General features: G+C 43.0%; 1 protein-coding gene across 2 annotated transcripts in view; it reads right to left on the bottom strand.

Moving 5' to 3' along the window:
* The window catches only part of DNAJB12 (DnaJ heat shock protein family (Hsp40) member B12), a 62,239-nt gene extending 36,474 nt beyond the window's left edge, over nucleotides 1–25,765 (bottom strand). Inside the window, exon 1 of one of the 2 annotated variants that reach the window (XM_056530459.1) lies at nucleotides 25,428–25,765. In XM_056530459.1, coding sequence (XP_056386434.1) covers nucleotides 25,428–25,560 — 133 coding nt within the window. In that variant the 5' untranslated portion in view covers nucleotides 25,561–25,765. The remainder of the gene's footprint in view (nucleotides 1–25,427) is intronic. The other variant, XM_056530458.1, reaches the window with a different exon arrangement.
* Nucleotides 25,766–26,781: the final 1,016 nt, after the last annotated feature.

The following is a 26,781-nucleotide window of genomic DNA, read 5'->3' as shown; positions in this document are numbered from 1 at the left end:
AGAAAAAACTACAGAACAAGGCACAAAAAACTTAGCCCTCATGCAGCCCTTAATATGAAAAAATAAAAAAAAGTCATAAGGGTCAGAACAGGGCAATTTTAAGCATACTTTTTTAGTAGTGAAAAAATGCTTTATTAGTATAATTATTTTTGTAATTACAAAATAAAGATAGCATAAATAAAACTCCACAAAATTAGCTAAATTTTATTTTTCTTTCCATTTTGTGGCACAATTTTGTGGCCCAAAAAAAATTGGAAGACTATAAGTAGGGAATGTTTTAATTTGACACTTGTTAATCCACCATAGGTGTGTTTCTCCTGCGCCTTTTTGATTATTTTTTTTAAAGCAACATCTATATTGGCCCAAGCATCCTTTTGTTCTATTGCCATAAAAGGAATGCTGTGCACTACAATGACCCAGGAGAGCTGAAGAGCTGTGATTTTCTATGCACAGAAAACTGAAAGAATTTTGGCTAATAAAAAGGTGAGGAGGAAAAAAAAAAAAAAAAATGAAAGCGAAAAAAGAAAAAAAAAAGAAAAGAAAAATCACTGTGTGTCCTCAAGGAGTTAAAGGGGTACTCCTGTGGAAAACTTTATTTTTTAAATCAACTGGTGCCAGAAAGTTAAACAGATTTGTAAATTACTTCTATTAAAAAATCTTAATCCTTCCAGTACTTTTTAGGGGCTATATACTACAGAGGAAAAGCTTTACTTTTTAGATTTCTCTGATGTTATGACCACAGTGCTCTCTGCTGACCTCTGCTGTCCAGTTTAGGAACTGTCCAGAGCAGGAGAAAATCCCCATAGCAAACATATGCTGCTGAGGACAGTTCCTAAAATGAACAGCAGAGATCAGCAGAGAGCACTGTGGTCATGACATCAGAGAAATCTAAAAAGTAAAGCATTTCCTCTGTAGTATATAGCCCCTAAAAAGTACTGGAAGGATTAAGATTTTTTAATAGAAATAATTTACCAAATCTGTTTAACTTTCTGGCACCAGTTGATTTAAAAAATAAAGTTTTCCACGGGAGTACTCCTTTAATGGTCTTTGTACAAGGCCACTAAAAAGATCCATTCCTGAAAATACTCTATTACACAGTCTGTGTTTATGTACATTTCTTTACACTCATACATGTCAATAATTTAATATAAATAAAAAATGCTATATGCTTAAAATATTCATAAAAACCTATATAAAATAGTGATGGCTCCTTTATTACAGTAACCAACAGGAGAACGTTTGATACAGATGGATTTAACCGAAAAGTGGGTCAGACTGGAGAAGACATATAGCGGACCATCTCCTGTGGTGGAGCCGTCATGTGCCTCCATTTACTGGGCTGGGCTGTTATTTTTAGAATGCAGCCTAGAATTTCCCTGGGAGTCATTAATCTTAACCCACACGTAGCTTAGTGATGATGTTGTAACTGTTCAGATGTACAAATATAGGTCAATTTCTTGCTAAACAGAATAAACTGAATGTAATATGGAGGTGCGCTAAGAACCTACTGTGGTTATCCAAGTACCAGCAAAAATGTTTAACTTTTTTCTTTCTGTGGACCAAAGTGTATTAAGAAGACAACCAGAAAACTGCAGGTTACTTTGCTTGTCCATGTTTCTTTGTTCCAATTCTATTCTTTCCAGGGTCTGTGTGGGTCCATATAAGCAGTTCATCACGGCCCCCATGGCTTGGCTAACAATACACTAAACTATCTCTCTCCGACACAGATTTGTGACAGATGAATTGTCCTTAATGGAGTGCCAACTGATAACACAGCAAGCCAATCGGTACTTATTGGTTTTACTTTAGGCTACGTTACCACGTTGCAATTTTTCAGTGTTGTCGCTGAAATAGTAGCAAAATTGCGCTATTTTACAGTGAATGGCTCAACTGCAATAGAATAGCACTATTTTTGCTGTAATTGCGCCAAATTCGCAGAAACTGCTCCTGTCTCTGCTCTCCCCTCCTGTCTGCTGAGAGAGTGACAAGTCATATGGAGGGGAGAAATCATATTACTGCTCATTAGATTTTAAAAAGTGATAGTAAGCCTCTCTCAGTCAGAGTAGTTTTTGCCAGAACAGTTTCACTGCTGTGTTATCTAAGACCCACTTCCTGATGCCTTAAAGAGTACCTGTCAACAAACTAAACTTTTAATATATTGCTCCTTATGTAATTATAAGACACTTTGCAATTTACTTGCTGCAAAAATTCTCAACATTTATATGTTGTTAATGTGAATGAAAAAACAGCCACTAGGTGGCTATGTTCTGTTCCCTGCGTAAGTCAAACAATTAGTTTGGTCTTCTCCCGGCCTGGCAGGAGACCAAGCTCAGGAAGTAGCTTTCAAAGGCTTCAGTGAAGTCACGTATGCTGGGGAACGCCCACTTTCACCTTCGGGAGCTCACACAATGTGAGCAAAGGGAAAGGTATAATACAGAGCTTTTTAAAGCTCTGGATTTTTATTATTTTTTTTTTTAAAGGACAGTAGTGGTGTTAGGAGTAGTTAGGGAATATAATCTGAGTTAGTTTAGAAAATATGGTTTGATGACGACAGGTACTCTTTCAAATCTAATGAGCAGTAATATATGAGTTCCCCCTCTTCACATCAATGGCGTTGTCCAGAGCAAACAGGAAGGAAAGGGGGTGCAGGGATGGGAGATCTGTGTGATGTGAGGTCATAGCTACAAGCCAGACAGCTCAGCTGATAATGATAGATCTGTGCAGTATGGCGAACATTATTTTAGTAAGTTGCTTTATTATACTTTTTGACAACACGCATGGAGCGTCGGTCGACACTTCCTGTGCACGAACAGAGTTGGGGAGCCGGGCAGGAGATTGTAGGGGATTCCAGCGGCCGGACCCCCGCAGTCAGACACTTATCCTGTGGATAGGGGATAAGTAGTTAAGAACCAGAGTTCTCCTTCAATGTTATGTTGTGCAACAGAATATTGTTTCAATATGCATACAAAAGGCTAAAAAGGGGTTTCCAGGCAAACTTAACAAAAAGAAGCACTCCACTATTTTTTGCTGCTTATATAGTGTAGCATAGTGTATTAAAGGAGTAGTCCAGCGGTGACTCAGTGGTGAACAACTTATCCCCTATCTTAAGGATAGGGGATAAGTTGCAGATCGTGGAGGGTCCGACTGCTGGGACCCCCTGCGATCTCCTGTACGGAGCCCCGACAGCCTGCGGGAAGGGGGCGTGTCGACCTCCGCACCAAGCGGCGGCCGACACGCCCCCTCAATACAGCTCTATGGCAGAGCCGAAGCGCTGCCTTCGGCAATCTCCGGCTCTGCCATTGAGATGTATTGGGGGGGGGGGTGTCGGACCCCCCACGATCTCAAACTTATCCCCTATCCTTAGGATAGGGGATAAGTTTTTCACCACTGGACTACCCCTTTAAGTAATACAGCAGGGGCTGTTGTGTCTTTTGTATACCTGTTATATTTGATGTGGCATGCTTGGATTGTCTGCCATCTTGATTCCTACACTGCTGCCTATATTTGCCTACATGTTTTGTTTTTTTTCCACTAAAATAAGTACAAAGCAAGAGTTAGGGGAAAAATGCTTTTCAAAAGGACAGTCCATACCTTTAAAAAAAAATAAAACACATAGCGTACAGGACAAACTGGGGAAAAAAAAAAAAGTCTGCCCAGATAGATGCAGGAACACAAACATAGCTGCCCATCAGGACACAATTACACAAGTTTCTTGTATCTTTAGTCTTGCAGTTCTTGGTGTGGAAGTTTACTAGTGTCTTACTTGCTGCATACACATACATGTCAAATGATAATGTCTGATTATACCGGATTATTTTATCCACCAGCTGGAGCCCTGGCAATACTTTTAACTCAAGAAATTATTCTGGGCAAACCCTATACAATGATTCCTCAACTTACAATGGCCTCAACATACAATGTCTTTTCTGGACCATTGTAACTTGAAACCTGATTCAACATACAATGCTACGGATAGTCTAGATCTGGAAACATGTCAATAACCAGAAGAACGGAACAATCAAAATGGGCATTCACTGGTAAAACCCCTGTATTACTGAAGTGTATGCACTGACTGACTGTTCAGTAGCACCCCCTACAGTACAGGGAGGTATTACATGTTCTGTACTACTCTACATAGACAGTTATTTACAGCTGGAGCAGCTCTTTCTTACTTTTATATGTAAGGACTTGCTTTATCTATATTATCTACTTATTTTTCTATAATCTTCACTTTTTCCTATTTTTGGATGACATTTTGGGAGCTTCAGAACCAACTACCAAGTTTCCATAGAGTTATGATCTCAACATACAATGGTCGCCCTGGAACCAATTAATATTGTAACTTGAGGTACCACTGTACTCTGTGAATCCCTCTTAAGCACCAGGCATAGATCATTGACTCATGCACACAATGGGCAGGTATATGCCATGATGTGCACTGCTCATCACAGTGCCTAGTGATATACCTGCACTTGGCACAAGGGTCCACACAAGCAAATTTGCTGGGGAAATCTGGAAACAATCTGCAGAAATAGAGAAGATTAATCCGCACCAAATCATGTTGCTTTTGGTGTAGATTTTCCTTCAGAATCAGTGATGCTTTAAGCCTCAGATAACTAAGACACTTCTTATATCTTGTGATGTTTTCTTTTAACAGTAATGGGTATTGAGGTTATACCATCTGCAAATCCCCCACATTAACATTATCAGACAACATACTGTAAGTCTGGCCGCCATATAAAACTTACATTAAAACTCCCATAAGTTGTTAGTGTCAGTAAACAGTTAATGTCTTACTTCACTATGAAGAAATACATGAAACATCCCAGAAGGAAAGGCTGATAGATCAGAAAATCCCCAAGGAAATGCTCTGAAACCAGTCTACCCGGCTCAGCCGAATGATACAGCAAAGCTGTGTGATCAACCCATGTACAACATACAATGGACATGTTCCCCATTTATAATGCTGGTTATTTCCACAATCCTCAATTGTGACCAAGGCGGTCAAGTAATATACGGGCATAAGGCCTTTATGCCAATAAAATCAATAGCTTAGGAGAACAGGTTTTGGATGGCCGTGTCTGGGATGCATAGGTGGGGGGGAGGGGGTGACACCCTATGTGATAGTCTAATATATAAGTATAGCAAGTCTACGATAAGAATGCCCCTTATGGGCTCTGTTCGTTCATATTACCATCTCTGTTTTTTTTTCTGAACCCAACTGACTTACTATGACTACTACGAATAAACTGGATGAGGGGAAGACTTTGCTACTACATAGTGCAGAGGGAGCAATGCTATGATGTGTATGGCAGGGTACACATATCCTGGACACAAGGCATGTACAACACTAAGAACAGGCCTAACAGAGGTACAATTTTGGATTCCTTGGATGCCATACATGCTTTGGGGAAAAAATGTGCATAAAAACATGATATAACCAGAATTTGTGTGCTAGATCTTACAGCATGCATGATTCTGTCAAAATATAAATTTTAAAACCAGCAAACAAGGCTCAAACACATTGGGGGACATTTATCATTGGCTTTACACCACTTCAATCTTCTACAGTCATGGCCGTAAATGTTGGCACCCCTGAAATGTTTCTAGAAAATGAAGTATTTCTCACAGAAAAAGATTGCAGTAACACGTTTTGCTATACACATGTTTATTCCCTTTGTGTGTATTGGAACTAAACCAAAAAAAGGGAGGAAAAGATTGGACATAATATCACACCAAACTCCAAAAATGGGCTGGACAAAATTATTGGCACCCTTTCAAAATTGTGGAATAATAAGATTGTTTCAAGCATGTGATGCTCCTTTAAACTCACCTGGGGCAAGTAACAGGTGTGGGCAATATAAAAATCGCCCCTGAAAGCAGATAAAAAGGAGAGAAGTTCACTTAGTATTTGCATTGTGTGTCTGTGTGTGCCACTCTAAGCATGGACAACAGAAAGAGGAGAAGTGAACTGTCTGAGGACTTGAGAACCAAAAATGTGGAAACATATCAACAATCTCAAGGTTATAAGTCCATCTCCAGATATCTAGATTTGCCTTTGTTCACAGTGCCCAACATTATCCAGAAGTTTGCAACCCATGGCACTGTAGCTCATCTCCCTGGGCATGGACAGAAGAAAAAAAAAATTGATGAAAAGGTGTCAACGCAGGATAGTCCGGATGGTGGATAAGCAACCCCAAACAAGTTCCAAAGATATTAAAGCTGTCCTGCAGGCTCAGGGAGCATCAGTGTCAGTGTAAACTATCCATCAACATTTAAATGAAATAAAACGCTATGGCAGGAGACTCAGGAGGACCCCACTGCTGACACAGAGACATAAAAAAGCAAGACTACATTTTGCCAAAATGAACTTGAGTAAGCCAAAAATCCTTCCGGGAAAAAGTCTTGTGGACAGATGAGACCAAGATAGAGCTTTTTGGTAAAGAACATCATGTTCACTGTTTACCGAAAACGTAATGAGGCCTACAAAGAAAAGAACACAATACCTACAGTGAAATATGGTGGAGGTTCAATGATGTTTTGGGGTTGTTGTGCTGTCTCTGGCACTGGGTGCCTTGAATGTGTGCAAGGCAACATGAAATCTGAGGATTACCAATGGATTTTGGGTCGCACTGTCCATACCAGTGTCAGAAAGCTGGGTTTGCGTCAGAGATCCTGGGTCTTCCAGAAGGACAACGACCCCAAACATTCGTCAAAAAGCACCCAGAAATGGATGGCAACAAAGTGCTGGAGAGTTCTGAAGTGGCAGCAACAAGTCCACATCTAAATCCCATTGAACACCTGTGGAGAGATCTTAAAATTTCTGTTGGGTAAAGGAGCCCTTCCAATAAGAGAGACCTGGAGCAGTTTGCAAAGGAAGAGTGGTCCAACATTCCTATTCCATAGGAAGCCACTGACTTCAGTTATTTTTTTCCAAAGGGTGTGCAACTAAATATTAAGTTAAGGGTGCCAATAATTTTGTCCAGCCCATTTTGTGTGTGACATTATGGTGTGACATTATGTCCAATTAACTTTTTTCCCCTCCTTTTTTGGTTTAGTTCCACTACACACAAAGTGAATGAACATGTGTATAGCAAGACATGTGTTACTGCAATCCTTCTGTGAGAAATACTTAATTTTCTTGAAAAATTTTAGGGGAGCCAACATTTACAGCCATGACTGTAAATGTCCCTGCAAATTTTGTGCAATTTCATTTTTTGTGAAATTTTTGTATTACATCTTTAAAAATTGCCTACTGTTTGGTGCACCATACCCCACTTTTTTGCAGTGGATCTGTATTTATTATTTGCGCAAAATAAAATGACTTTTTTTGCGCAAAGCCTATTTTGTTTGCGCAAACCTATACCACCTAATAGGACAAGTACAAAAAGTGTCAGATGCCAGAACACAAAGCTTAAACCAATCTCTGCAGCTCACTGGTTTATCAAGTCCAAAATTTATCAAGTCCTGTGCAACTTTTTAGGTAAATTTTGAGCAAATGTGCAAACAATACACCAAGTAAACGGGGTAAAATCTTTACTACTTTACACCTTGATAAATGTCCCCCATTGAATTTAAAGGGGTACTCCACTGCTCAGCATTTGGAACAAACTCACGAGCCTGGCGCTCGTGACATCATAGCCCCGTGCCCTCAATGCAAGTCTATGTCACACCCCCTCCCATAGACATGCATTGAGGGGGCGGGGCTATGACATCACAATCTCCCGAAGCTGGCTCCAGCATTTGTAACAGTTTGTACCAAATGCTGAGCAGTGGAGTACCCTTTTAACACATCTAATACTATGATTTTGCACAGATAAGAGCTACCTGAGGTGTCAGAGGACACTTCTTTTCCCCGGATGGACAGAACATGCCCATTTACCTGATGGTTATTGTCAATGGGGAGTCTAACAAGATACAGATCCTCTGGATTGACAGGTCTTGGTAATATAATCAAGCATATACAGTATGCAGACTGCTTTATAAAAGATTTCAGACAACATCCATTAGAGCTTAAATATAAGACTGTATAATTCAACAAATCTTCAACAAATCAATTCTAATAGTCATTCACTGCAAAATTACAAACACAATACATATCCATTAACTGTACAATGTAAACAAGGCTTAATGGGGTCTTCTGGCTTGTCTCTGATGGTGGCAGTATTCATTTGGAACAGAACCCAGCACTATCAGCAGAATATAAGCCCGGGCTCCAGCAGAGGTTGTTGTGAACTGCTCACGTGCAGCATGATGGCCTATGTCAGAAGTAGTGACAGGACACAGACTGCTGTAAACATCTGCATTCTGCTGACTTCACCTATTACAATCCGAGCTTTACTTAGGTTAAACTGCAACTACAGAGACAACCTTTGGTTTTAAACAATTTACTAGACTGTAAAAGGAAAACCGGACCGGCACATACATATACACCCAAGACCTAAACTACAAAATATACTGCTCAAAAAAATTAAGGGAACACTAAGATAACACATCCCAAATCTGAATGAATGAACTAATTGTATGAAATACTTTAGTCTTTACACAGCTGAATGTGCTGACAACAAAATCACACAAAAATTATCAATGGAAATCAAATTTATTAACCCATGGAGGTCTGGATATGGAGTCACACTCAAAATCAAAGTGGAAAACCACACTACAGGCTGATCCAACTTTGATGTAATGTCCTTAAAACAAGTCTTTTTAATTTTGTTTTATTTTTTTTTCTCAATTTCACCTCATCAATATATTCTCCCCCCCCCCCCCTTTCTTTGTTTCGGAGAACCTTATGAAAAAATAAAAGATGTCATTATAAAAAGAATCGGTCCCACAAAAAACAAGACCACATATGGGTCTGTAGATGGAAAAATAAAAGAGTTATGGCTTTTATTTAATGAAAATTGGCCCAGACAAGTGGATTGTCATGAGGGACAAGTAGATTGTGCTCCTGTTTTAGTCCCTTGACAAAATTTCCATACCCCTGTGAATGTCTGTACAGTTTCAGTGTATTTAGCTGTAAAATCAGCCAGGAACATAGCTGAGTCTGTGAGTCACCAAAGTGGTCTTATGGCCTGATCTCTTCCTATACGCAAAAGTGGGGAACTCTGTCAATCAGGGGCAATGGCCACCCCGATGACTTGGATGATGTTACAACTAGGATTACAAAACTGTGCAGACATCGTGTTAAACCCACCCAGGTTGTCCTTCCAGCTGCCAACGCTCTTGGTCCTCTGCTGGTCACTACTTCTTTCTGGTTACGGATGATGGGCCAATCCCCATAAAAGAGGCCTGCACAGCTGCTGCAAGACATGTCGGGTGCCTTATCTCACCGCAAAAAGAATAAGACAAAACACTACCTGCCCAATTCTTCTCTCCCCTGACAAAAAATGTTAAGTTGCCCTATACACATTAGATGGTTGCCAGAAATTGGCAGAATTGGCCAGCATTATTCTTATATGTATAGCCATCATCTGAGTTATCTTACGCCAGCTTTGCATAGAATGATAGTTATGCCCAGGGCACCTAACTTTGAATGGCTTTCTGTTTAGATTCATGCAGCACCTGGTGTGGCAAAGCGGATTTCTAATGTTCAACATTAATGTGTCCTCCCTTGATGTTTATGATACTATAACACCATGTTGGAATTCATCTCGGAGATTCCACTGCAGCCGAGTCCTGGTGAATTAAACAGGATTCTGCTGCGGTGTGCGGCGCGGAAATTCGGTTTTCCATGACCGCAGAAGAAGGAAAACCCCTGTGCAGACATTCCACAAACTGCGGGTATCGGCATAAATATGCCAGCACTAGGAATACGCCGTCTCATAGACTGCTATGCATTCCATGCAGAGTTCGCAGAAAGAATGGACGTGTTCATTCTTTCTGCGGACATGGAAAATGGAATCAGGCACTGAGATTCTGCCATGTGCACAGCTCAGCAGAATCCTGAATTCAACGGGACTCTGCTGCAGTTTAATCTTTGCGCCAAATTCTAATGGGGAATCCAGCACGGAAATTCCAACATGTCAACATGGACTAACAGCTATAAAAGTTCTGGGTCAGACCACATTATTTTTGTGCACTATATTTTGACTGTACGTATTCTACCTTCCTGACAATAACAATACATACACATGTAAAATTTACAAGATAGACCAGTCCCTACTACTTACCCCTGCATGTTAGCAACACATACACACGTACACATACACAGTCAGGTCCGTAAGTATTGGGACATCGACACAATTCAAAAAATTTTGTTTCAAATTCATTGTGATGGTATATAGAACCAAACTAGATGTGCTTTAACTGCAGATTGTCAGCTTTAATTTGAGGGTATTTACATCCAAATCAGGTGAACGGTGTAGGAATTACAACAGTTTGCATATGTGCCTGCCACTTGTTAAGGGACCAAAAGTAATGTAACAATTGGCTTCTCAGCTGTTCCCTTCACAACAGTTGGTCAGATCAAGAACACTCTCCAGGAGGTAGGTGAATGTGTGTCAAAGTCAACAATCAAGAGATTCCTCTTACACAATACACAGGACCATGAACTAATAACTCCAAAATTTGTTGCAGTTTCCTCTCATTTTTTTATTATTAGGGGCACCAGTGTTACCTGAACTGAGCATTTATCTGAGGCATGTGCATCTATATTGTTAATATTACACTGAGTGTTAGTGCATGCGCATTGTAGGGCAGGGGTGAGGAGTCACAGAGTTATGGTACGGGGTTTGTGTATGCGCAACAATCGTGATGTGGTGACGTAATTTGAGCGCATGCTCATCAACTATATGAGTTTTGCCACACTTCCGGCAACCTTCATCATACTATACCAGCCCCACTTCCAGCGAAACAAGGTCTGTGTATTGCGTTTGGAGGAACACACACGCCATGCTGGATTCGCTAAAACAGAGGTAATTACTATAGGTATACAGGTGTAGATCATTTACATGGAGATATATATATATATATATATATATATATATATATATATATATATGGCATTGGGGGGAGTTAATGGTCACTCCTGAGGAAGCCACCGCTGTGGGTGGCGGAACGCGTGGGAAAAGCTGTCTCCCTGACTCTTGGCGAGACAGTCCTGTAGCTTCACTTATCTTCATGCTACTTTTAAGCCAGAACCTGCACTTGAGAATATATTGTGCCATTATTTATGGGACATTTGTTATTAGGTGATGTTTCTAGTGCCATTGCTATTAGGTATATAGCTTCTATACTCATGAAGTCATATTTTGATATATGCACATATTTATTGCTCACTTGCTGTTACATTTATTATTGTATTTGTTGCACCGGACACTTTACATATATATATTTATTCTCTCATTTGGGCTATTATTTGCAATTTATATTTATTCAGGTTCTGGCATTTTTTCCTTCATTTACATGTGTATAGGACTGTCTTTAACCCAGTATGCTATTGAGCATAAGCTAGGGGGTTGAGGTAGGATTACATTCCTATGCTCTGCGTATTCATATGTGTTTTTAATGGTGGTTGTATTCCCCCCCCTTTTTGGTTTTGTTTATGTGAATAAAGTCAATTAATCAACTTATGTACAAGTGTTGGTGTGCATTACTTATGCAATTACTTATACGTTGCAAGCTTTTTGCTCTTGCTGGGTGATTTCTGTATTTTAGGCAACCTTTTGCACCCACAATGATTATAGCTGCGGTGCCCATCGATTTCTGTCTTGTTCAAAAATCAAGAGAAGACTTCCGCAGAGTGAATACAGAGGGTTCACCACAAGATGGAAACCATTGGTGAGCCTCCAAAACAGGAAGGCAAGATTAGAGTTTGTCAAACGACATCTAAAAAAAGCCTTCAAAGTTCTGGAACAACATCCTATGGACAGATGAGACCAAGATCAACTTGTACCAGAGTGATTGGAAGAGAAGAGTATGGAGAAGGAAAGGAACATGGTCCTAAGCATACACCTCATCAGTGAAAAATGGTGATGGTAGTGTCATAGCATAGTTGGCATGTATGGCTGCCAATGAAACTGCTTCTCTTGTATTTATTGATTATGTGACTGCTGACAAAAGCAGCAGGATGAATTCTGGAGGGTTTCTGACAATATCTGCTCATATTCAGTAAAATGCTTCAAAACTCATTGGATGGCGCTTCACAGTGCAGATGGACAATGACCCAAAGCATACTGCAAAAGCAACCAAATAGTTTTTTTTAAGCGAAAAAAGTGGAATGTTATGCAATGGCCAAGTCAATCACCTGACCTGAATCCGATTGAGCATGCATTTCACTTTCTGAAGACAAAACTGAAGGGAAAATGGCCCAAGAACAAGCAGGAACTGAGGACAGTTGCAGAAGAGGCCTGGCAGAGCATCACCAGGGATGAAACCCAGCAATGTCTGCTGATGTCTATGCGTTCCAGACTTCAGACTGTAATTGACTGCAAAGGATTTGCAACCAAATATTAACCTGTTGGGGACGGAGGGTGTATGGATACACCCTTGCGTCCTGTCACTTAAGGATGGAGGGCGTACCGCATTTCCGATCACCACCGCTCGCTGGGCGGCGATCGGACCGGGATGACTGCTGATATCTATCTGGTATAGATAGAGGCCATCGTATGTCGATTTGATCATATGTCGGGGCCATCGCATGTCGGGGGGTTACTGTACTTAGCGGTCTCCAAACTGTTCTTCATCAGTTGTTGCATAACTACAACTCCTAGCACACCCAGACTATAGTTTTGCCACAGCTGAAGGTTTGGGGCACCCCCCCCCCCCCCTCCCATGTGAATGTACAGGGGACATTCGTACGGGCGGGTTTACAGTGGGCTTCCTTCTACAAGTTTAAGCTGCGGCAAATTTTCCGGCGCAGCTCAAACTACCAGCGGAAAACTTACTGTGAACCCCCGCCTGTGTGAATGTACCCTAAAAACACTACACTACACTAACACACAACATAAAAAGTAAAACACTACATATACACCCCCTTACACGTGCCCCTCCCCCCCCCAATAAAAATGAAAAAAGTCTCATATGGCAGTATTTCCTAAACGGAGCCTCCAGGTCTTGCAAAACAACAACTCCCAGTATTGCCGGACAGCCATAGACTGTCCTGGCAGTCTTGCAACAGCTGGAGGCAACCTGTTTGGGAAACACTGCTGTAGGGTTTTGGTGGAGACAAGCCCCATCCTTGTATCCGGGTCCACCCCTATTGCAAATCCCTAATTTAGGCCTCAAATGCGCATGGAGCTCTCTCACTTCAGAGCTATGTTGTATTTCAAGACAACAGTTTAGGGCCACATATGGGGTATTTCCGCATATAAAACCCACATGTGGCTTCCTAAATGGGACATTCCCCCCCAAAATTGATTTCAGCAAAATTCGCTCTCCAAAAATGCCATTGTCGCTCCATCCCTTCTGAGCCCTTTAGTGCACCCACAGAGCACTTTACATCCACATATGGAGGTATTTCCTTACTCGAGAGAAAATGAATTACAAGTTTTGAGGGGCTTTTTACCCCTTGTAAAAATGAAAAAAAACTTTTTGAATGTCATTTTGAATACTGGAGGGGTGCAGTTTTCATAATGGGGCCCATTATAGGGAATTTCCAACATAAACCCCCTCAAATTCACTTCTAAACTTAACTGGTCCCTGAAAAATTCTGATTTTGAAATTTCCTGGGAAAAATTGGAAAATTGCTGCTATACTTTGAAGCCCTCTAATGTCTTCAAAAAGTTAAAACATATCAACTTTATGATGCAAACATAAAAGTAGACATATTTATATATGTGAATCAATATATAATTTATTTGACATGTCCCTTTTCCTTACAAGCAGAGAGCTTCAAAGTTGCTAACATTTTCAAATTTTTCCTGAAATTTTTGAATTTTTTTATTAAGAAAGTATTGATGTAAATTTACCACTAACAAAGTAGAATAGGTCACGAAAAAAACAATCTCGGAATCAAATTTATAAGTAAAAGCATCCCAGAGTTATTAATACATAAAGTGATAGAGGTCAGATTTGCAAAAAAATGCTCTGGTCCTTAGGGTTACAATGGGCTCCGTCCCCAAGGAGTTAAAAAGTGAAAGTTTGATTTATGATTATTATTCTGTCCCGTTACTTTTGGTCCCTTAACAAGTGGGAGGCACATATGCAAACTGTTGTAATTTCTACACCATTCACCTGATTTGGATGTTAATACCCTCAAATTAACTCCTTAAGGACATAGGGCGTACCTGTATGCCCTACGCCCGGTGTTTAAAACGGGGTCACGCTGTGACCCCGCATCACACCGGGTCGGTCCTGGCTGCTAATCATAGCCGAGACCCTGGGCTAACAGCACCCAGCATCGATTGCTGTGACGCGCTGTTAACCCTTCAGACGCGGCGATCAAGTTGACCGCCGCGTCTGAAAGCGAAAGTAAACGCTTACCGGCAGCTCAGTCGGGCTGATCGGAACGCAGGTGGAGGTCTCCTTACCTCTCTCCGCGGCGTCCGATCGTCGATTTATTTCTCCAAGCCTGAGCTACAGACTTGAGCAATCGAGCCCCTATCTGACTGATCCGTGCAAAGCTATGGCTTTGCAGGGATCAGCATAGGAGATCAGTGTGTGCAGTGCTATAGCTCCCTATGGGAGCTATAGCACTGCAAAAAAAAATAATAATAATAATAATAAAAAAAAAAAGTTAAAGGCCATTTAACCCCTTCCCTATTAAAAGTTTGAATCACCCCCTTTTCCCATTAAAAAAAAAACTGTGTAAATAAAAATAAACATATGTCCGAACTATAAAAAATATATCATTAATTAAATTGGAAGGTCAATGGCGTACGCGCAAAAAAATTCCAAATTCCAAAATAGTGTATTTTTGGTCACTTTTTAAATCATGAAAAAGTGAATAAAAAGCGATCAAAAAGTCCGATCAATACAAAAATGGTACCGATAAAAACTTCACGGCGCAAAAAATGAGCCCTCATACCGGCCCGTACGCGGAAAAAGAAAAAAAGTTATAGGGGTTAGAAGATGAGAATTTTTACCATATAAATTTTCCTGCATGTACATATGATTTTTTTCTGAAGTACGACAATATCCAACCTATATATGTAGGGTATCATTTTAACTGTATGGACCTACAGAATAATCATAAGGTGTTACTTTTACTGAAAAATGCACTGCGTAGAAACGGAAGCCCCCAAAATTACAAAATGACATTTTGTCTTCAATTTTGTCACACGATTAATTTTTTTTCCGTTTCGCCGTGGATTTTTGGGTAAAATGACTAATGTCACTGCAAAAGTGGAATTGGTGGCGCAAAAATAAGCCATCATATGGAATTTTATGTGCAAAATTGAAAGCGTTACGATTTTTTAGAAGGTGATGAGGAAAAAATGAAGATGCAAAAACGGAAAAACCCTGCGTCCTTAAGGGGTTAAAGCTGAAAACTTGCAGTTAAAGCACATCTTGTTCATTTCATTTCAAATCCATTGTGGTGGTGTATAGGGCCAAAAATGTCCCAATATTTATGGACCTGACTGTGTGTGTATATATTGACATCCACAGTATACAGTCCCTTCGATAACATAGCTAAGAGCGTTTGATATCAGAGACTGAGTAGGTGTGTCCTCCAGCACTAAGCTCATTGGGGGAGATTTATCAAAACCTGCGCAGAGGAAGAGTGGTGCAGTTGCTCATAGCAACCAATCAGATTGCTTCTTTCATTTTCCACAGGCCTCTAAAGAGGCCTGTGGAAAATGAAAGAAGCAATCTGATTGGTTGCTATGGGCAACTGCACCACTCTTCCTCTGCGCAGGTTTTGATAAATCTCCCCCATTGTGCATTTTGTTATACACTTTGAATACTGGATGGTGCCATACTATGTAAATAAATTTCATAACTTTTCATTATATTATTTTATTATTACCAGCATGTCAATGGCAAACATTTCACATGCAATTTATCTCCGGCTGGTTCAACCATAGATATATGGTAGGCTACGATTGGTAGGTCTAGTAAGCACACACATATATGTTGGTATCCCATTTTGACAGGCTGGTAATGTGAACCCAGCCTATAAGTGTAGGATTTACAGAGCCCCTGAAGTAGACGGAAAGGGATCTGGCTCAGGCCCTTCCTAATCATCAATCTACAGAATAACTAAAGTATCCCTGTCATTTAAAAAAAAAACTTTTCACCTGTCAAAGAAACCCATCAAAAGATCAGTGCTGAGACCCCCAGCGATCAGGAGAAGGAGCACAGCTTGCAGCAATCTCTATTCTGTGGCCCTATAGTCTCATAATAGGGCTGCAGAATGTAAGACTGCAGAGAGTCGGGGAGAGAAGCATGCTACTGTGCTTCTTCTCAGTGGGGATTTCACTGCCAAGACCACAATTAAAAGACATGTCAAAAGTTATTTGAAATGAAAGAGACACTAACACAATGGTAGCACAAAAGAGCAATGATAATAAGTAAATGAGGCAGCACAAAGGCTCCGCACAGCATGATGTAACAATAGGCAATGTCTTCCTTACAAACAGGTAACCATGATATCAGACTGAGCAGTGCCTGACAACTGTCTGCTCTGGTGAGGCTATCATTGACCACTAAAATAGTGATGACCAGCCCATCTGATTATAGGCCCTTTTAGAGTGGCCAATAGGAGGCAGGCAACAAGTGCCAATCTCACAAGGCTTACTCAATCGTGCAGCCCATTAAAGGGGTACTCCGGTGGAAAACTTTTTTTTTTTTAAATGAACTAATGCCAGAAAGTTAAACAGATTTGTAAATTACTTCTATTAAAAAAATCTTTACCCTTCCAGTACCTTTTAGCAGCTGTATGCTACAGAGGAAATTATTTTATTTCTGAATGTCTTTTTTGTCTAATCCACAGTGCTCTCTGCTGACACCTCTGTCCATGTCAGGAACTGTCCAGAGCAGCATAGTTTTGCTATGGTGATTTTCTCCTGCTCTGGACAGTTCCTGATACGGGCATCAAGTGTCAGCAGAGAGCACTGTGGACAACACAAAAGAGAAATTCAAGAAGAAAAGAATTTTGTCTGTAGCATACAGCTGCTAAAAAGTACTGAAAGGGTAAATATTTTTTATTTTTAATAGAAGTCATTTACAAATCTGTTTAACTTTACTTTCTGGCACCAGTTAATTTAAAAAATAAATAAATAAATAAATAAATAAAGGTTTCCCACCAGAGTACCCCTTTAAATTCACCAATGTTGGCTGCACATCACTAGTTTACACAGGGCATTGTGAGGCCAATAGCGAGAAGTTAAATGACAGCACAAAAGATTGTGCTACCATTTAACTTATCACTATTGGCCTCGAATGAGCGTTTGCTGGCCCTTTTTACACAGGCCAATTATTGTGAATGAGAGTTGCTAAAAGTGTTAATTTGCTCGATAATCGGTCTGTGTAATAGGGTCCTTTTCTATGGGCACACCTGGGCTGGATACAGTAGATCAGAGCTTGTTTAAAGAATCTTTTAAATGGGCACAGTCACCAAACTTTTTTTTTTTTATATGTTGTAGTACTTACCGTATTTATCGGGGTATACCACGCACCGGCCTATAACACGCACCCTCATTTTACCAAGGATATTTGGGTACAAAAAGTTTTTTACCCAAATATCCATGAAAAAATGAGGGTGCGTGTGTGTGCGTGTATACCCCGATATACCCCCAGGAAAGGCAGGGGGAGAGAGGCCGTCGCTGCCCGCTTCTCTCCCCCTGCCTTTCCTGGGGTCTAGAGCGCTGCTGTCGGCCCTTTTCACCCCCTGGTTATCGGCACCGCTGCCCGTTCTGTCTCCCTGACTATCGGTGCTGGCGCCGATAGCCAGGGGGAGAGAAGCGGCGCCGACAGCCAGGGGGAGAGAAGGGGCAGCGGCACCCATTGGCGGCGCCGCTGCCCCGTTGCCTCCCCCCATCCCCGGTGGCATAATTACCTGAGTCCGGTCCGCGCTGCTCCAGGCCTTCGTCGTGCGTCCCCAGCGTCGTTGCTATGCACGGCGCGGCGCTCTGACGTCATGCGCCGCGCCGTTCAGCGCATAGCAATGACGCCGGGGACGCACGACGGAGGCCTGGAGCAGCGCGGACCGGACTCAGGTAATTATGCCACCGGGGATGGGGGGAGGCAACGGGGCAGCGGCGCCGGCAATGGGTGCCGCTGCCCCTTCTCTCCCCCTGGCTGTCGGCGCCGCTTCTCTCCCCGGGCGCCGATAACCAGGGGGTGAAAAGGGCCGACAGCAGCGCTCTAGACCCCCAGGAAAGGCAGGGGGAGAGAAGCGGGCAGCGACGGCCTCTCTCCCCCTGCCTTTCCTGGGGGTGTATCGGCGTATAACACGCACACAGACTTTAGGCTAAAAATTTTAGCCTAAAAAGTGCGTGTTATACGCCGATAAATACGGTATGTACTACAACATATCTCTAATATACTTTCATAAATTTTTTTTTATCATTAAAATAGTTTATTTTAATTTTGAAAAACGTCCACTAGAGGTCTCCCTCCTACTGGCCGGCTGCAGCCTGGTGTGACATCACCCTTTAATTCGGACCGATGCCAGACGGGCAATCGGTCCTAATTAATTCAGCCTGCGCTCGCTCCCTGCCTGTCAGACAAGCGGGAGCGAGCGCTGAGCGCACATTGGCTCCCTGGCCTCACACGCCGGCCCCGCCTCCCGGGATATACGTCCTGCACTAAGGTATGAGAGCGGGGTTTGGGGGGACTGAGAGCGGTGTTCAGGGTAGCGCCATGGCCATAAAGTTTTTGCTTTCAACACAGGCTGCCTCCAGGTGTTTCACCACTACAACTCTGGTGGGAGCTACTCTTTAAATAATCTATGATTATGTATCCAGGGCAGAATTTACAAAGCAGGGTGCCTCCAGCTGTTGCAAAACTACAGCACCCAGCATGCTCGGGCATGCTGAGAGCTGTAGTTTTGCAACAGCTGGAGGCACCCTGGTTGGGAAACACTGATCCAGGGTATCACAATCATTCTTACAGCCTTTTAATTGCATCATTGTTGGCCACACAATCCCTGTTCAAGATGTGTGGCCGATCATCAATGATTTTTAAGGCCACACAATCCCAATACTCCATTCTTTGTTCGTTATCTGATTGCGGGGTCCTTTACATTAGGCAATAACCAACCTGTTTGACTGATAATCATATATACACAATGGCTCCTAATGCAGATAAGCAGCCAGATTAAACACAGGCTGTTTACACAGGAATCTCAAATGCTTACACAGACCAGACATGTCTCATATAAAGATTGTGTGTGCGCAATAACCAAGTCCTTGTTACAGCAGAACAGAAGATCTAAGGATAGGAAATGCTGCCCTGGTCATAGGAATCAATAAGTTATCACACAGTGTATGGCAGGGCTGTACCAGTGACTACCATTCAGATGCCCGTCAGCGTTAATGAAATGGATCAGGATACACTACAACTAATTCAACACTTCCAGCGTTCCATGACTAGTTAGCTGTTCTTTCATTTTCATGTCTCATACTGTGTTTCCCATCCAGGGTGATCCTACACAACTCCCTGGGATGACTGCGCCCTATACAGGACAACCTTACAATAGTCTGGGCAATTTACTGTCTGATCTTTCCTTCACCCTCTCATGCATGAAGAATAGGAGGGATTGTACTTCCATGAAGCGGTTTTCCCACTAAAGTAAGCCTTGGCATTTTATTAGGATGCAGTATGAACCTACTGATCTATTGGGGGCTCCATCTGTCTGGACGTCATCACCTTTAGACTCACTGTTGGAACATGTTAGGGCCAGAGTGCAGCTCCCACGAGCACCTCTGTCCTCGTACATTGGTGCTGACCATATCAATAGCGACCGTGCGCAGAATTTATCAAGAGCCGTGCGCCGCTGGGGACCCCTGTGATCTTCCACGCCGCACGCACCCCGTTAACATCAGCCCCCTGGAGCGTGCTCGCTCCGGGTCGGATTACTAGCGATCACAGGGACGGAGCATAGTGACGTCAAGAAGCGTGACGTCACACGGGGGCGGAGCCGTGATGTCACTATGCTGTGCTCGCTAGTAATCAGACCCAGAGCGAGCACGCTCCGGGGGCTGATGCTAACGGGGTGCGGAGTGGAAGATCACGGGGGTCCCCAGTGGCGGGACCCCTGCTGTAAGGCATCTTATCCCCTATCCTTTGGATAGGGGATAAGATGTCTTAGCGCCGGAGTACCCCTTTAAAGTCGATGAGTAGAGGAGATGTGAATTAATTTGGAGCGGAGAATTCAAGAGGAATTACTCAAGTAAATTCCTCTTGAATTACTCCGTTTGAACGCACCCTTACGCTCTGTAGTTTGGTCTGCAGTCATGGCCGTAATTGTTGGCACACCTGAAGAAAATGAAATATATTTCTCACAGAAAAGGATTGCAGTAACACATGTTTTGCTATACACATGTTTATTCCCTTTGTGTGTATTGGACCTAAACAAAAAAGGGAGAAAAAGATTGGACATAATATCACACCAAACTCCAAAAATGGGCTGGACAAAATTATTGGCACCCTTTCAAAATTGTGGAATAATAAGATTGTTTCAAGCATGTGATGCTCCTTTAAACTCACCTGGGGCAAGTAACAGGTGTGGGCAATATAAAAATCGCACCTGAAAGCAGATAAAAATGAGAGAAGTTCACTTAGTCTTTGCATTGTGTGTCTGTGTGTGCCACACTAAGCATGGACAACAGAAAGAGGAGAAGAGATCTGTCTGAGGACTTGAGAACCAAAATTGTGGAAAAATATCAACAATCTCAAGGTTACAAGTCCAGAGATCTAGATTTGCCTTTGTCCAGTGCGCAACATTATCAAGAAGTTTGCAACCCATGGCACTGAGGCTAATCTACATGGGCGTGGACAGAAGAGAAAAATTGATGAAAGGTGTCAATGCAGGAAAGTCCGGATGGTGGATAAGCAGCCCCAAACAAGTTCCAAAGATAATGTCCTGCAGGCTCAGGGAGTATCAGTGTCAGCGCGAACTATCCGTCGACATTTAAATGAAATGAAACGCTATGGCAGGAGACCCAGGAGGACCCCACTGCTGACACTGAGACATAAAAAAGCAAGACTACATTTTGCCAAAATGAACTTGAGTAAGCCAAAATGATTCTGGGAAAACATCTTGTGGACAGATGAGACCAAGATAGAGCTTTGTGGTAAAGAACATCATTCTACTGTTTACCGAAAACGGAATGAGGCTTACAAAGAAAAGAACACAGTACCTACAGTGAAATATGGTGGAGGTTCAATTATATTTTGGGGTTGTTTTGCTGCCTCTGGCACTGGGTGCCTTGAATGTGTGCAAGGCATCATGAAATCTGAGGATTACCAATGGATTTTGGGTCGCACTGTACAGCCCAGTGTCAGAAAGCTGGGATTGCGTCCAAGATCTTGGGTCTTCCAGCAGGACAATTACCCCAAACATACGTCAAAAAGCACCCAGAAATGGATGGCAACAAAGAGCTGGAGAGTTCTGAAGTGGCAGCAATGAGTCCAGATCTAAATCCCATTGAACATCTGTGGAGAGATCATAAAATTGCTGTTGGGAAAAGGCGCCTTTCCAATAAGAGAGACCTGGAGCAGTTTGCAAAGGAAGAGTGGTCCAACATTCCGGCTGAGAGGTGTAAGAAGCTTATTGATGGTTACAGGAAGCAAACGATTTCAGTTATTTTTTTCCAAAGGGTGTGCAACCAAATATTAAGATAAGGGTGCAAATAATTTTGTCCAGACCATTTTTGGAGTTTGGTTTGACATTATGTCCAATTTGTTTTTTTCCTCCTTTTTTGGTTTAGTTCCAATACACACAAAGGGAATAAACATGTGTACAGCAAAACATGTGTTACTGCAATCATTTTCTGTGAGAAATACTTAATTTTCTTGAAAAATTTCAGGGGTGCCAATATTTACAGCCATGATTGTATATTGATGTGGGAAATAGACAGCTTTGATAAATCCCCCCCATAGAGCGGATACTAACATGATTGGACATACTTACCTGGATGTTTACAGGTGGTTTCCCCTATCAAGAAATGGGGATCATTATCATTCGTTCATCTGAGAGGGAGGGGCTGATGACATCAGGAGAGGTTTTATAACCCACCACACAGCATTGTTTGGAGTCATTGCCCCACTAACCACTGAGGACGTCACATGTCATGACGAAACATGTTGGGGGGGGGGGGCTTTGTTGTAGTTTTGAAAGTCAGCAATCCCACTGTTAACCTGTGCATGCACTGCAGGTATCCCCAGGAAGTGAAGTGCATTAATGTATGCTGGATGGCAACAAATAACATGTGAAGTGGTGGTGGTGGTATGCTGGGTTTTTAACTAGGGATCGACCGATTATCGGATTATCGGCCGATATTCACGATTTTCTAAGTTGTCTGTATTGGCAATTACCTTGCCAATAATGCGGGCGCTTTAAATCAATGAACTGCAGCGGCTTTTGCGGGGCCAGAGACCGCCACACGCTTCTCTCCCCTGCCTGTCCTGGGGTCATGAGTCCAAACACCACCTCTGCCCGATTGCCTCCCACTGCCTATCCTCTGGAAAGAGACCGCCGCTGTCCCATTGCCTCCCCCCATCCCCGGTTTTATAATTACCTGTTCCCGGGGTCCGTGCTACTTCTGGCTACGGCCGAGTCCTGCGCTGCTGCTGTGCGCAATGACGAGTGAGGTCCTCAAAGCAATATCAATATCAGTGGCCCGGCGCACAATGACAGCTCAGGATGCTGCAGGAGCAAGAAGTAGCACGGACACCGGGAACAGGTAATTATAAAATCGGGGATGGGGGGGGGGGGGGGGGGGGGGGGGGGAGCAATGAGGCAGCGGCAGTGGTGGTCTTTGGCCAGAGGATAGGCAAGGGGAGGCAATCGGGCAGCGGCGGTGGTTGGACTCAGGACAGGCAGGGGGAAAGAAGCGGGTGGCGGCGGCAGTCTCTGGCCCCACAAAAGCCACTGCAGTTCATTGATTTAAAGCGCCCACTTTAAATCATTGATCTGCAGCGGCTTCTGCGGGACCACAAACTGTTTATCAGGGTATACCAGCACACACACACACACATGTACCCTCATTTTACCAAGGATATTTGTGGGGGGGAATTAAGATGCATGGAATATCGGTATACGTTATCGGCTATCTGCCTGAAAGTTCACAGGTTATCGGTATCGGCCCTAAAAAAATCAATATTGGTCGATCCCTATTTTTAACCTCACTCCTTATGATTACTCACAATTATTATTTTTTCAGTAATAAAAGTTATAATATTTTTTGGTGAGGGATAAAAATGGACAAATTTTCTTTGTCCATTGGACACAACTGCAGACATGTCACTGAATGCAACCTGAGAAGTGGTCATCTAGTGCTCTCTGTTATCAGCCCTCCTATGCTGCACACTGAAATGTTGTTCACACATATATTGAGCCCCTCCAGTCATATACACATGTGGTGGCTGTAGGTATCATGTCACATACACTGAGCCCCTCCAGTCATATATACATGTGGGGGCTGTCGGTGTCATGTCACATATACTGAGCCCCTACAGTCATATACATGTCTTGGCACACAGATGCCCATGGCATCCACAAGCACTGCCCTATCCACACATATGGTGTATATTTAGGGGCTGTCACACACAGGCCCTGCTGTTTCGACTATAACTGTAGTCAGCAGTTACTTGCCGCGAGGGATTGTGGGTCCCTTCGCCATTCATAATGTAAGGCTAAAACCATAGTGTCTCAGTAGTGGATAGGTAACAGTAGGGCAGGGTCTGACCATAGGCAGACGGTCAGCTGACCGCCGCACAAGTGATAAGACCCTAGTTCATAGCATGTAGCAGGCAGAACCGGACACCCGGCTGAACTCTCTGCAGTCTACGATCATTCTCATCTCCAAAATTAGGATAAACGTAGATCACTAAGAAACTATAATTCCTACAATCTTTTTCGCAAAGTTATATATACATGTGAGGGCTGTAGGAGTCATGTAACATATACTGAGCCCCTCCAGTCATATACACATGTGGGGGCTGTAGGAGTCATGTCACATATACTGAGCTACTCCAGTATTATATATACACGTGGGGACTGTAGGTGTCATGTCACATATACTGAGCCCCTACAGTCATATACACATGTGGGTGCTGTAGGAGTCATGTAACATATACTGAGCCCCTCCAGTCATATACACATGTGGGGGCTGTAGGTGTCATGTCACATATACTGGGCTACTCCAGTATTATATATACACGTGGGGACTGTAGGTGTCATGTCACATATACTGAGCCCCTACAGTCATATACACATGTGGGGGCTGTGGGGGGTGTCATGTGTGACATGACACCGACAGCCCCCACATGTATATATGACCGTAGGGGCTCAGTATATGTGACATGACACCGACAGCCCATATATATATATATATATATATATATATATATATATATATATATATATATATATATATGACTGGAGGGGCTCAGTATATGTGACATGACAGTCATATACACGTGGGGAGCTGAAGGTGTCATGTCACATATACTGAGCCTCTCCAGTCATATATACATGTAGGGGCTGTCTTGTGTAATGTCACATATACTGAGCTCCTCCAGTCATATATACATGTAGGGGCTGTCTTGTGTAATGTCACATATACTGAGCTCCTCCAGTCATATATACATGTGGGGGCTGTCTTGTGTAATGTCACATACACTGAGCTCCTTCTGTCATATACACATGTAGGGGCTGTCTTTTGTCATGTCACATATACTGAGCCCCTACAGTCATATATACATGTGAGGGCTGTAGGTGTCATGTCACATATACTGAGCTCCTTCTGTCATATACACATGTAGGGGCTGTCTTTTGTCATGTCACATATACTGAGCCCCTACAGTCATATACATGTCTTGGCACACAGATGCCCATGGCATCCACAAGCACTGCCCTATCCACACATATGGTGTATATTTAGGGGCTGTTACACACAGGCCCTGCTGTTTCGACTATAACTGTAGTCAGCAGTTACTTGCCGCGAGGGATTGTGGGTCCCTTCGCCATTCATAATGTAAGGCTAAAACCATAGTGTCTCAGTAGTGGATAGGTAACAGTAGGGCAGGGTCTGACCATAGGCAGACGGTCAGCTGACCGCCGCACAAGTGATAAGACCCTAGTTCATAGCATGTAGCGGACAGAACCGGACACCCGGCCGTACTCTCTTTAGTCTACGATCATTCTCATCTCCAAAATTAGGATAAACGTAGATCACTAAGAAACTATAATTCCTACAATCCTTTGCGCACAACGCATAGTAGCGCACGCGCGGTAAAGACATGTGACGTAGCAACCGCCCCAGAGCCAGCTCCCCCCACCCTCGATTCTCCGGTTTCCCTATACCGCCTCTTACCGCGGGCTTGGCCGGTGGGAAACAATCTCTGCGCCTTCTCCAGGAACCGCAGCGCCTTTTCATTGTTCTCGAGTTTAATGGCTTCCACGGCAATGCTGATACAGCGCTCCGCCTCATCCCGGTTTGATTCCATTGCGGAATCAGTGCTAATAGGAACTGGTGGGCGGCGCTCCCCAAGCGCGTCATCAGGAGAGTGGCGCTGGGTGATGACGCAATCCGCTCCTGCTTCAGCAGACGGGCGAGCAGCCAATAGCGGCAGAGAGTGTCCTGGAGAATCGTGCTGTACATCCTCTTGTCTGTCCTCCCAGTGAGGGAGGTTATAAACAAAGATTTGGAATAATTTCTGGAGGCATTGATAGTGTTTTGTTTGTTGTTTGTTTTGTTGTCTTGAGGTATGGCTGAGACAAAAAGGTTATCATGCAAATATCAATATAGCTAGGTCCAGCCTCTCTACTGAGATGAACAAGATGTTAGGAGAGTCTGTCCGTATTACTTCTGCATTGTCTCATGTAACTGCTGTATGCTAATAATAACCACACTGACAACAGGAAACCTTTGCTGGACAACTGGGGGTCGGCCACAGCGTTTATTTTGGTAAACAATCTCAAATAACCATTTGAGTCCAAACGTTCTGAATCTCAAAATTCTCAACCTTCTTAAAGTCGGAGGTAAGCGATCTGCTGGACGCCCTCTTCGACGGGCAAAGCACTTTACCCTCCATGAAATCCTCATTTCCATTTCTCCTCCACCACGCTGTAACTTATCTTAAAAGAAAACAACATCAGTACAAGGGCACACAAGTGCAAAGAACCGCCAAACACCACCACATCCACCATGATGGGAGCACACAAAAAGAACAAAGCTCAAATAATTCTCTGTCTTTCCAAAATGTTTATTTACTTTTGAAAAGGGGTATATATATATATATATATAAGCGGTTTGCTGCCCGGCCAGAGATCCAACAAAGAGGCCGGCCGGATACATGCGTGCCCCTTTTAACCCCCTGATAATCCACCTCTTCTCTACTCTCTCTCTCTCTCCCCCCCCCCCCCCCCCCCCTTTTCTCTGGTCCCTTAACTCCACCTAACTCCCAATGGCCCGCCTATCATACAGCTGGGCATCATCTTTATTGTTAACCCCTAACAGTCTGTGTTGCTGCATCCTAAGCAGCGTGGCAACATCTAGGAGTTCACTACCATCTCCACAGGAGACTTTGTCAGGAGTCACTTGGGGTATTACTATCTCCTGCTAAGGCTATGGTTCTGGAACCACAATAACCTGGTTCCCCTTTTGAGAGCAGGAAGTGGAAGACAGAAAGAGGCAAGACAGCCTTTTATATACGTTATATAAGGGC

Source organism: Hyla sarda, chromosome 7, assembly GCF_029499605.1.
Source record: "Hyla sarda isolate aHylSar1 chromosome 7, aHylSar1.hap1, whole genome shotgun sequence".
NCBI lineage: Eukaryota > Metazoa > Chordata > Amphibia > Anura > Hylidae > Hyla > Hyla sarda.
Note: the sequence above shows the minus strand (reverse complement) of the source record. Positions and strands in the feature narration are given on the sequence as shown.